Source organism: Coenobita brevimanus, chromosome 6 (assembly GCF_032717465.1).
Source record: "Coenobita brevimanus isolate Jiangsu-jjx chromosome 6, ASM3271746v2, whole genome shotgun sequence".
Taxonomy (NCBI): Eukaryota; Metazoa; Arthropoda; class Malacostraca; order Decapoda; family Coenobitidae; genus Coenobita; species Coenobita brevimanus.
Window position 1 is genome coordinate 66,611,844 of NC_136959.1, and position 12,977 is coordinate 66,624,820.

General features: G+C 45.2%; 1 protein-coding gene across 1 annotated transcript; it reads right to left on the reverse strand.

Annotated features, from left to right (window-relative positions):
* Window positions 1-621: 621 nt before the first annotated feature.
* On the reverse strand, window positions 622-6,305 carry LOC145401704 (uncharacterized). Its single transcript, XM_080273889.1, has 3 exons — window positions 5,744-6,305; window positions 4,696-4,814; window positions 622-3,469 (listed from the first exon to the last, which is right to left on the reverse strand). The coding sequence occupies exons 1-3, from the start codon at window positions 6,303-6,305 to the stop codon at window positions 1,016-1,018; spliced, it is 3,135 nt and encodes a 1,044-aa protein (XP_080130015.1). The 3' UTR covers window positions 622-1,015.
* Window positions 6,306-12,977: the final 6,672 nt, after the last annotated feature.

The window sequence follows — 12,977 nt, forward strand, 5'->3', positions numbered from 1 at the left end:
TCTTGTACATATTTTTTATATTTTAGTCCCTTCAGTCCGAGGACGTCATCTTTTTTGTATTCGTGCTATCTCTTGAAGATTTTGTTCAACTATGAATAGACCTTTCGAATAAGAGGGTTGTAATTACGAGTATAGCCTTCATTAACTCCCTCGCCAAAATTGGTCTTCCCTAAACCGTATTAAGACGGCTATCAGAGTCAGTAGAAAATAAAAGACATCGTGGTGAAGGGGTTCGTCTCGACGCACCCTGCACCAGTCACAACAAGGTGATATTAAGGTGTAAAATGCAAAATAAATCGCTGAGGAAAAGATGTTAAAAAATTATCAAAACAATGTTCTTGAGAGCTTAGGAGACCCTGTAGCACCTCTTCCTTGCTAGTTTATTCCTGTTCTTGGCACGTTAACATCTTGTCGGCCCATGTTCTTGATTCAAACTATGTCGATATTACATAGGACATTATAATGCATGAAAATACCGAGGTGAAATATGCAAAATAGATCGCCAGGGAAGAGGTGCTACGAAGCCTTGTAAGCCTAACAGAGTAGAGCCTTGATTCTAGTTACATTCAGCCCTTAAACTTCTGCCGTCAAGATTAGAGATCCAGTGTTCCACTTAAACTGTGAATTCCCAAACTTGGCATGTGTAGGTCTTGTAATTCTGCCTTTCACACTGATTCAGAACATAGTTTTAGGTAGGCTATACCAAGGTATGTTCTGTATCAATATTTCAAATGCTTGGAGGGAATATAAAGTCATTGCTTACTCTCACAAAAAATACAGCTTTTAAGCAAAAGGAAAGAAATGACGTTAGCGTCAGAGTTAGAATTTTAAAAGACGATGTAGAGTTCTAGAATTTATGGCCATTTACGATATAAACCGCATATAATTATTAAAAAATTGCTAGATATTATATGTGTCAACGACTCTTTCCGAACCACAAGGGTAGTTAAGATGTTAAAGAAATGTATTTATCATGATGAACTAACTAGGATCACAGAGGTCTTCTTCCACCTCCTCAAACTCCGAAACTTGGGAGATGAGAAGGATTTGACTGTAATGCACCAAACTTGTGTACATCAGCTCGCCTTGGCAGTCTGGGAGCTTGTGGGGTCTGTCTGTCACCACCACCTCTACCAAAACTGCCACTGCGAATAAGTCCTCGAGTGTTGACTTTGTCATTAGTTTTCTCATTCCCCTCAGCTGTTGTATCTGCCTCCACTTTCTGATCAGATGATTTTCGCCTAAAACTTCTAGCCAGGGCACCCATGGCTTTGCGGAACGACCCAGGCCGACGCTCAGGCAGTCTTTGAAACGGGACCTCGCCCCGTTCCACTTTAGGGGTGTTGAAGGACACGGAACGACGCACGAGAGCAGCTGGGAGGCGGGGCAATCGAAGGGATCCAACTCTCATTGCTTTGGCTGGTTCCAGGAATGATCTTGAGGCTGTGGCACTGTGTGGAGAATTTGACTTCCCTGCGACAGTATTCTTGTGTGCATTAGTTTCATCTTTAATTGTCTGTGCTTTCTTTGTCTCTTTATTTTTCTGTGCTCTCTTTTCGCTTTTGTTTGCATGTGAGCTTTCTTCCCGGGATGGTTCCTCAGTTCTCAGAGGGTCAGTGTGATCACTGTCGGAGTCGTCTTTGCTTGTGGCGGTGGCTTGCTCAAACAGCCCTGGTCCGCTGTGCATTGTCAACACCGCCTTCGAGTACATAGGAGCGCTGGGTTCTGGAACTTTTCCGTAATCATGTACAGACATCTTTCGACTGACGGAATTTATCACCCGTTTGCTGGCACGTCGCCCTCGTTGAGAGTAAGTTCTGATTAGCCTCCCGCCGTAGCTGGCAGAGGAATGGCTCATACTTGACTCCTTTGAACTCAGGATGAATTTTCTGTGATTATCAGTCGATGGTGATGCAGGGCTGGATTCGTCTAAGTCCTGCTGATCCACTGATATCTGATTCTCCAGCATTTTGTTGTCTTGTGGGAGAATTCGTTGAGGAGATATGACTTTAGCAGCGTGATTGTATTGTTCTAGGCACTCCAGAGAGCCACTTTCAAATTCCACCCAGCTTTGACGCCGCATAGCTTCTGAAGACAGGGTTGAATCTGAAGTCACGTTGTGGCTACCGTGGGGTACGTCGCAGTCATTATCATTAGGTGTCGAGTGTGCTCGGTCTGAAGAATCACAGGAACTTTCATTTAAACTGAGGCTATCGAGGGGAGGTGTGTCCAGTACGTTGTCTTCCCCTGATGTGTGAGTGAGAGCGTCAGAACTATAGCTGACTCGGTGCGACGTGTCCACTACGGAAGCGCACGATGGTTCTCCTTCAGTGTCACCTAGAGAATAATCTAACTTTTCTAGAGAATTATCTGACTGCTCCCTGGAACTGTCTAACCGATTCTGATGTAATAACACCTCGGAGTAGGACCTTGGCTGGGAGGCTATATTACCATGTTCATACTTAATTTTTTTGTCACAAAAGGTAAAATCTTCGCAGTAGAAACTGTCGGACGAGGCCCACAGGTGACGATCAGAAATTTTTGAAGACACTTCGTTTTCCATTATGGTGCCTTCGCAGTTTTCAGCAGAATCGGATGCCACATTTGAAATGGTATCTGAATGCTGTTGTACTTGAACGACAGAATAAGAAAACGTATGATGTTCTGCCTGAATAGTGGTATCGCTAGTATTACGGTTTGTTGTCTGAACAAAAGAGTCAGAAAAATTTTGATGAAGGTAGTTAGTGGGCTGCATTTCCCCCGCCGTACTTTGGCCGGAGTGAGTCTCAACATCGTTGCCGAAGTTGCTGACGAAAACTTCACAGGGTGGAGCTGAGGCAGAGTGTAGATCATTGGCACCATCTGAACCAACATTCTGGCTACTGAATGATGGAATGTCATTAATGGTTATGTTTCTGGCATCAGTATTTATGTTTCTCTTACCGCGTGCCACTTCTGCATAACCCACGTCTTCCCATCCAGGTGGTCTCTGTCCCGTCCAACATGATGAGTGCACCTTATTTTTTCCACGCAGGGAATCCCACCTAGTTTCAAAGGAACTGTCGTTGTCAGGGACTAAGATCTGCTCCTGAGCCGAGCTTTTCACTGCTGGTTCTGGAGGAGAGCCCGACCCCTCTTCCAGCCACAGAGGAAGAATGTTTTGTCGTTCCCGAGGATTTCGATCTCCAACCTCTCTGGAGGAACGTCTTGGCAGGACATTGTGTTGTTCCTTTGTTTTATGAATTCCAGGCCTTTGGAAGCTTCCCCGGGGCAGTATATATTGTCCTCCCTTTTGGTTTCGAACTACGGCGCCACCATTGGAACCTCTAGGCAGTATAATTTGCTCTTCCTTTAGGTTAAGAACTCCGAGCTGTCTGGAGGAATTTGGGAACTGTATATTTTGTCTTTCCCTTTGGCTGCTAACTCCTTTCCCCTGGATGGAACACCTGGGAGTCTGCCTCGGTCGGTCCTGGGGAAGTATTCATAAAGAATGTTAATGAAAGTTTACGATAAACAGGTTTAAAAAATAAAGAATTACTATCGTAAGTAAACCATTTTCCTTCTTTGTACGCTTCAGGTAAATGACATATATATATATATATATATATATATATATATATATACTATATATATATATATATATATATATATATATATATACGCGGAAGCGCGGGGGTGTATTGTATCACCCAGCGCGCGCATGTGTGTTTGTGTGTGTGTGTGTGTGTGTGTGTGTGTGTGTGTGTGAGAGAGAGAGAGAGAGAGAGAGAGAGAGAGAGAGAGAGAGAGAAAAAAAAAAAAAAACAGCCTATTTAAACAATTTTATTCTATTTAGACCAAACTTGGTGGAAGGGTGGGAGGTTAGCCAAGGATGAATAGATTTGGTTTTTGAGAACATTAGGTCAAAGGTCAAGATCACAGGTACAGGTCAACTGAAAGACTTGATCCAATTTGAACCAAACTTAGTGGGAAGGTTTTGGGTCAGGCAAGGATGAAACACTTAAATTCTAATAATAATCGGTCGAAGGTCGAGGTCACATGGCAGTGTCAAATCGTCACCTTCGCAAAGAAACTGCCTAAGTCATTTTTTGGCTATTTCTGGATTTTTGCCTGAATCAGTTCTTCATCACTTGGCACACCTATTGGTATATCTGCCTTTGTCAGGTCTAGGGTGTGAGTGGTCTAAAATGCGCCTCAAGTTTCTGCCTAAGTCCTTGAAAGTCAAGAAAATGAGACAGGTTTTTCTCGATTTCCCGAAAAGTATAATAATTGACTTAGTTTCTTTATGAGGGTGACGAAATGTTTTTCCCTTAGGTGGATTGTAGGGTGCTGGTGTTGCATTCTTTGAGCGCTTTGACTTCGTGTATTGGTGGCTTTGATGACGATTTGATTTAGACTGGATGAAACTTTAGGAATTGCTAGGGTCAAATGTAGACATCATAAACCCTTTCACTGACAAATGTTCCTAAGCTCAATAAGTCGTCTGAAGGTGGCAAGAAAAACTTCCTTGGACTGTAGGGATTAATATTCACTACTTCTCTGAGAAGTGTTCTTTAGTTGCATAAGTAGATAAAAATATAAACAAGCAATCTTTACGACTAAAACCCAAGAAAGTTTGTGAATACTGCACCTAATGTAAATAAGGTAGCAACTTTAACCACAATCTAAGCTCAAGTAAGTTTTCAGATACGGTACCTGATGTAAATAAGGTGCGGAATGTCTAACACTCTGCCCCAGTATGTTGTGGTCCGCTTTATTGCTGCAACGGGCACCTCCTTCGCCACACCCTCGGCCCTCATCTCTCTTCCTCCGCTCTGAAGGAAAGTAACAGTACACAATGTGGTCCGTATATTGCCCCTTCTTTGCCAGCTCATACGTCAGAGTTAGCACTGTATCTGTCTATCTGTCTATTGCTAGACGCCATAATCCCGTAAGGGGTGGCCATTTGACTTTGAGTTGTTTGTTTTACGGGGAGGGGCACTAACCCTCCACCAACCCACTCGTTGACACGTAGGGAGCACTTATAGTTTGGTTATATGGTTACCACCCAGCGTTGTAAATGGTTTCTTGGCTTACAGGAAACCATTTGGCTTGTCACTCAGTGCAAAGCCACCTGTAATGGAAAGAAAAACAATAAGAAGTGACAGGAAAGATGGGAGAAATAGGAAGAGAGGAGGGAAGGCACAGAAAAGGAAAGGCTAAAGAAGAAGTAGGCAGCAACTACATCAAGTGAGTGGATGATGGTCGCCACCACCTACCACGCACTGTATATCCTTCATGGAGAATAAAAATCATTGGTAGTGTACATGTGCAACAAGTAAAGGTGACCTCTCAGTGAAAATGCATGGATAACCAACCCATCACACTCACACATCAGCAGACTGAGCTGACCTGCAACAGACGAAGACTGGCAAAGAATGCAATATATGGAACATCCGTTATTTATATATCAGTGCATTCGACTCTGGACATTTATCATCAGCTCCCCTCCTCCTAATGACTTCATTCTCTCTCTCTCTCTCTCTCTCTCTCTTCACCTCATTATTAAAGTCTCTCCCTCTACTATTGCTATACGAATGGTCACTGCTTCCCCATTCTAGTGGGCACGTTGTATCCGTCCAGCTACACACTCTGAGCTTAGTTCTGTCGAGCTATTTTCCGCAAGACTTAATTGTACTCATAGCCCTCTGCGAACACAACTGGTCAACCCGGGCTCTGTTCTCCTCACTCTCTCTACCCATACCTTTCCTGGCCAGCTTCATAAAGATCTTGAATCGCTTGAATTTGCTGGGCGGTGTGATGGGCAGTTGGGGTGGGACTGCTGGCTTTATCTCATGCCTGGTGGTAGCGGCGGCAGGAGCTGGATTGTGAGTGTAAGCTGTTGGCGGGCACTCTGTGGTTGTGGTGGATGGTATGGGAGTACAAGCTGTAGGTTGACACTCGGCTGTTGTACCAGACGCTGGCATATAAGGATAAGCTGTTGGCAGGCATTCAGTAGTTGTGGCGGATGTTTGCTGATGAGCACAAGCTGCAGACAGATATCTGACTTTCGTATCAGACGCTGACAAAGGAGTGGAAACTGCAGACAGATTTTCAGTTGCTGTTGCAGATGCTGGCATGGAAGTGAAAGCTGCAGGCAGGCTCTCAGCAGGCAGACAGTGAGCTGACACAACCATAAGGGCGGGAAGGCTAGCATGAGGAACAGCTAGGCGGGTGTGTGAGGCGGGAGGGTGGGATGTGAACACACCTGGGCGGGACTGGTACCCAGGTGGCGCCAGGGTGGCTTCAGAGGGACGCCACGCCATGTTGCTTTGACCGCCACCACCACCACTACCACCTCTGCCGCTACTCCTGTTAAGGGAAACAAATTTAAAAGGTTTTGTATGACAGCCTTATTTCTAGCTGACTTTGGAGATTTCGTAACGTATCTTTCTCAGAGGTTTATTTTGTCTAATAACCCTTAATATCCACCTGCATAACACAGATACGAGCTGTGTAGGTATTTAAAAGATGTAAATGTTACAACGCACTATAAGGGTGTGATACATGTATATATATATATATATATATATATATATATATATATATATATATATATATATATATATATATATCGTTTTGGGAAGAAGTGCCACGAGAACTAAAAACAAAAAATACAATAATAATAAAAAGGTTTTGAACATCCATGGAGATGCGAGGCGAATGCAGGGTCGGATCCAGTAGTTAGTCAAAGGGGATTTTTTTTTTTTTCTTACCTGTTTCATCGCAAGGGACAAAATAATTCATACAGACTGGATCAGGAGCACATGCATTGTCTTTCTATTTTAACATTTTGTTTCATTCATTCTCTCTCTCTCTCTCTCTCTCTCTCTCTCTCTCTCTCTCTCTCTCTCTCGTATTTGCGCACTTGCTGTGGGTTATGTGTCTGCTGTCTGTAATAACAAAAACCAGGCACACAAGAGTCAGTACATAACATCCGTCCAATTTCGTTGTCGGAAGTAATAAAATAAATTGGCAGCAGCTGAATTAGAATACTTGAGTTTCCCGATCACGAGAGGATTAATGATGGCACCCTCAGGTTCCTACAGTCATTCTTTGCTGCATATTAGAATTTGGCGTGAGCTGAAGTACTCGCAGAGTACTAGAGTTGTCCCAGTCAGTTTCCGGGAGAGGGAGATGTTAATGGTACCAACAAGGCCCATGGGCCTTGGGTACCAAAACACAGCGGCCATGTTTCAAGGAGGGGCTTGGAAGGCAAACCAGGAGCATAATTAATAGTAAATGTCCAATAATGCATAGAGTAGATGTATTAGAATAATTTATTATAGTTTCATATAGAAAATATGGAACATTTCAAATAAGGATTAACAACAACAGTTACTTTTGCATGTCATATGCTTCTCATATTCATCGTGAGGAAAGGGGTATTGCACCAGAATAGTCGATGGGTCATGGGACCATATCATGCTAGGGCCCCAAGGTGTGTGTGTGTGTGTGTGTGTGCGCGCGCGCGCTCCTATACTCATTCTCAGCTGAATAAAACCATCAGGCGTCGGCTGAAAAAAAAAAATCGACCATAAAAGGGTTAAAATCGACAAAATTCGCACCAACAACACTATGTAAGGTACAGGTAGACCACAATGCTCCACTCACCTGAACACACTGATCCACATAAAGCTGCCTTCGCCTTCCACCTCTTCCACACTTTTTTTGGTTTGAGTCTCTTTTCCCTTTTTCTTTTCTTCTGTCGTTATTTTCTTTATTCTCTCTCTCTCTCTCTCTCTCTCTCTCTCTCTCTCTCTCTCTCTCTCTCTCTCTCTCTCTCTCTCTCTCTCTCTCCACTATCACACTCCTCTCTTTATATATATTTTTAACTTTGCTTTCCACTCCTTTTCTTCTGTATTTTCCTTATCCTTTGTGGGCCTCTCCTCTCCTTAGTTTCTCTCCGTTTTTTCTCTTTTATCACTCTTTCTCACTCCATTCTCTTGCAGTGTCTCTCTCTTTCATTCAGATTTTTCTTTCGCCTTTTCTTTCATCATTCGGGGGTCTTCGTCTCTCTATCTTCTTTCTTTCTTTAATGTCAATCATCCAGTTTCTTTTTTCCAGTTTTTTTCTTTCTCCTTTCTCACTTTCTCTCGAATCACACTTTTCTTTCTCCTTCACTGCAAGACGCGTGATATTAACGAGAAAGAATCGTGTTACATCCTAAACCTTATTATATCTCCCTCACTTTTCTCCTTTTCTATCGCTCTTACACTCCTCCAGCATTTGTGTTTCTTCCTTCCTCGCTCTTTTTAATTCTCTCCTGTCTTTTTTTTTCTCTCTCTCTTTCACCTCTCTTCTCCACTGGACGTTGCAGTAGGTTGTGTACTGTGGAACGCATATTAACTCCGGGTCAGTGTATGGCTTCTGTCGTGTGTTTCCTCTCTCTCTCTCTCTCTCTCTCTCTCTCTCTCCTTCTTCTTCTTCTTCGTCTTCCTCTTCGTCTTCTTCCTTCTTGCCCCACTTTTCTTCTAGATTTATTTTTCTGTTCCCGCCCTCCCCCCCTTTTCCCCTTTGGTTTGCTTCATTCCTTGGCTCTTCCTTTCCACCCTCCTCTCTCTCTCTCTCTCTCTCTCTTTCTCTTTCTCCTCTGTGTGTGTGTGTTTTTTTTTTCTCACCTAATTGTATCTTTACAGGAATGAGTCAAGCTCGTACTGTCCCGTGTATTAAACCATTTTTATCATACATATCCTTAAATTTATGACCCGTGTCTTCAAAAATTCTTGAGAGAGAGAGAGAGAGAGAGAGAGAGAGAGAGAGAGAGAGAGAGAGAGAGAGAGAGAGATCAGGTTGTGTGTGTGTGTGTGTGTGTGTGTGTGTGTGTGTGTGCAATGAGAGAGAGAGAGAGAGGAAAAAAAAGATCAGGTGTGTGTGTGCGTGTGTGCAATGAGAGAGAGAGAGAGAGAGAGAGAGAGAGAGAGAGAGAGAGAGAGAGAGAATGTCCCTAACCTGCCACTTGTGAAACACTGTAAAAATAACACCTGACTGGACATGGGATCAGCTCGTAACACAGGCAGTGGGGCGAGGGAGGGGGGAGGGGGAGGTAAGTGGGTGAGGGAGAAGTGAGTGTGAGGGAGAGGTTATTGGTGAGAGGGGGGTGAGGATGTGACGGTGAAGGAGAGATGCAAAGGAGTACAAAGAAGTACAAAATAAAACACAGCAACAGTGGGAGGGTTATACCTAGCGTAACTATTCTGTGAGTTAAAGACAAGGATGGAAAAGCAGGATGGCTTCCCCCCCTCCCCATCACCACCACCATCAGACCCTCAGCCGAAGCCAGCTGAAGAGGTGAGGGAGTGGAACAGTGGCGTAGTTGCGATGGGGGGGGGGACCCGGGGGGTGGTGGTCCTAACCCCTCCAGTCAGACCCTTGGCCCCGTCACTATAATCTCCCGTTTGAAATTTTGGATTATTTAATTTGTGGATATTGTGTAGCATTGTCCCCTTCCCCCCACACTAAAAATAAGGATTAGCCCCGCCACTGCCCCTTACCCCCAACCGTCGAGACGCCACTGGTGAGGAAGAGATGAGAGGCTTAGGTAGAGTTGACTGGGTAAGTTAAAGATGAGGGGATGAGGGAAAGATGAGAAATAGGTGATGAAAGGGTGAGGAGGAAGAGGAGGGTGTGAAGCCCTACTGTGGCCACCTGAATAGATTACCATGTGTACAGTTGGCGTCAGTAGTTTCTTCACATCGACTCCAAACACTCCTCAGACTTGATCAGATCCTTGTATAGTTTGTCCATCTTAACTTGCCACAGCTTTTCTTCCTTTTGCTTCTTTCTTGTAGCTCACTGCATTAAAGCAGTACTATCAGCCGCATTCATTGAAAATTCCTTCCATTGTAGAGACATAGGAAGGAAATCCTTAGCTGAATTGATATTTATTTATTTTTTTCCTTCGTGAGCTGCTAGAAGGGGAAGATTTTTCTTTCGAGTGGCAGAAATTACTGGAACTTGAAGGAATTATTTGACTCGTTTCTTCAAAAATTCGAGAGAGAGAGAGAGAGAGAGAGAGAGAGTCAGTAAGGAATATCTTAACAAGGACCGTGTTCTAATTTCCTAACACCTCTACTCCAGTGCATTGCTCCGCATATTAAACCTCAGTTTCCTTCATATATTATCGTAGGCAAATTTTATGGTACAGGAACTCCGAGAAAATTATTAGTCAAAATTAATTTAAATCTTCTGTCAATTTGTAATGAAGTACTCGTATATTGACAGTTGGAGCCCCATATATTAAAAATGTACACAGAAGATGTAGTGGTTGCCAAATGAATGCAAGCAGGTGCCAGTTCTGAATACTGCCATTATTTGAAATATCATACCTACTGAAATCCCCACCACAACGAAACACCACGAGAGGGATGTCGCGCGTCACCCACCCCAGGGGCAGTCCAGGGAGAGGAACTTAAAAGGCCCAAGCAAGACGGGCCTGTCCCTTACTGCCTTGCGCCCCTCTTTCCCTCAACGGACCTGACGAGAACTACGCAGTGCTGGTGCACTACTCTCCAGCCGGACCAGCCCTCTCCAGGTTCGGGGTGGGGCTGATATCTCAGTCCCAGACAGCACCCGAGTGACGGCCATCAGCCACACCAGGCAAGAGTCGGCCACTAGCCGCTCAATAACTGCATCCCCTCCCTCTGCAGAAATCAGTGACGGCCACTAGCTGCATTAGGGGAGAGACGGCCACAGCCCACTCTCCTTCTGCAGCTGCCTCCAGGAGTTGAACCTCGGTGATGGCCACAAGCCGCACCAGCAGGCGAGTGACGGCCACTAGCCACATCTCTCCTGACGTCCTCTCCCCTCACAGGACCTTGTTGACGGCCACTGTCTGCACCTGTGAGCGAGTGACGGCCACTAGCTGCACCCGGCCCACAGTCCACTTGGGGAATGAGGCCCCGGCGACGGCCACTAGCCACATCAGAGGACAGGTGACGGCCACTAGCCGCACCAGTGAACAGGTGATGGCCACTAGCCTCATCTTGCCCTCATTCCTGTCAGGAAGTCGGGTCCTGGTGACAGTCATTAGCCACACCGGCAGGAGAGGGATGGCCACTAGTCACCCCACCCCTGCTGCCCTCGGGACCTCGGCAATGTCCACTAGCCGCGCCAGGGAGAGCACAGACACCACTCGTCTCTCACCTCCTGTGACTTCCCCTCCGGAGGACATCCCTTGCTTGGCCTGCCCCTCCTATGGCCGAGTGGGACATCCTTCCTGTTCTCCCCACAGAGGCAGCCCCAAAGAGGAGCGGCACCTTGAGGAGGTCTGACAAGGCCCCATTGTGACCCCGGGGGTTCGAGCAGTGCAGCCAGTGCCCGGGTGAGACCACCCACTGTCGGACTTCCGAAGGAGAGGATGCCGCAGACCACTCCTGATGGTGACCCGACCCGAGGGAGACTGCAGTCCCCGGACTCCCTGAGGCTCCCCCAGGACCCCAGGGCGTGACCTCAACAGCCCCATTGGATGACGGCCTCCTCCCCAGAGTGGACACAGACAAGCGCGCCTACTCTCCCTGTTTGGTCCCAGCCCTAAAGACCGAACTCCCCACAGAGGCCCCACTAGAGAAGGGCTCCTCTCCACACCGCCCAGCAGCCCACTCCAGACGACGCGGCCCCCGAGAGTAATCCCGTGCCCTCTAAGGGAAGGCACACCTTAAGGGACCCCTCCCACACCTGGCCGACATCTATGGGCAGTCCGAGACTTTAGCAGCCCCATCAGAGTTCTTCAGTCCAGACAGTACCTCTGAACCTGTATAATGTGTTGTGACCAAATTGTATTCACATTGTATTCAGTGGAGTATGAATATAAGAATACACGTGCAAGGTTGGGTGACCAGAGTTTTTATGCCCTGGTTCTCTCAGTGTATTCTAGTTCCGGTCTCGAAAGAGAACCCCGGCTCAGTAGCTAGTGTCCGTAGGACGGGAAGTCGACCTAAAAACACCTAGCATAACACCTACCCTTATAGGTAACGTATTTTGAGTAATTTCAAATACTAGATGATGTTCAGCAGATCTTCAACAGAGCAGTTTTTCTTCTGCTTTAAGAAAAAAAAAAACAAGGTAACTGTTCTTACTCTAGATTTTTTTTTCTTACCATAGCGGAGTTATATTTTTTAAATTCTAACAAATAATAAGGTGCGTGATCATGTAAGGCTCAAAGGGACTGGAGCCCCTTCCCATTAACCTTACCTATCACAAACCCTCATAAATATGTAATGATGGACACTGAAACCACATATTTCTCTGAGGCTACGTATAATTAGTGTTAAAGTGTAGTGCCAGTGTCTTCATGGCTACTGAGCCTTAAAAAATTAATTGCAGCCAAATGAAGGACGTGTACTTATTCATATTAATGGTGTAAATTTAATTTCATTCTTTCTGCCTTTGTGTGTGTATGTGTGTGGCTTCGGTCAATCATGTAATGTCAAATTGTCACCCATGAGTGACTCCATAGCGTACGTTCCTGCTCTCACTGATCATAGTGTGACGTATCACAGAGTGTTTTCCTCTGTCGATAAAAAGAATGTGTATGTGTTTCAGGCAGCTTAGTGTTGGCACAATAAATGTCATTGTGACATCGTCGTCAGGTAGTTCGAGTACAGTAACCGGCAAGGAATGAGCAGTGTAGTGCTCTCTCTCTCTCTCTCTCAGACACTACGCCATGGCCATTCGGTATGATGACGCACAGTATATTCATTCTACCGCCAGACGAGTTTAATTTAACTTAATTTTAAAGTGATACCTCTCATTAAATGGGTACTGATAAAGTCCCTTCACAAAAAATCTTTCCTTAGTTGGCTAATATATCACCTGATTGTAGCATGTATGACAGAACTCTACAGAAAACTGTATGTACCTACGAGGAAAGGACTCTGCAAAGAACTTTATGTACATACGAAGGCAGGACTCTGCAGAGTACTTTATGTACTTTACAC

Excerpts from the sequence above, each read along its gene's own strand:
- LOC145401704 (XM_080273889.1), bottom strand. The coding sequence starts at position 6,305 with ATGGCGTGGCGTCCCTCTGAAGCCACCCTGGCGCCACCTGGGTACCAG. Across the intron at positions 4,815-5,743 it reads TATGAAGCTGGCCAGGAAAG|AGCGGAGGAAGAGAGATGAG; the intron begins GTATGGGTAGAG and ends ACTTTCCTTCAG. Across the intron at positions 3,470-4,695 it reads CCGCACCTTATTTACATCAG|GACCGACCGAGGCAGACTCC; the intron begins GTACCGTATCTG and ends ATACTTCCCCAG.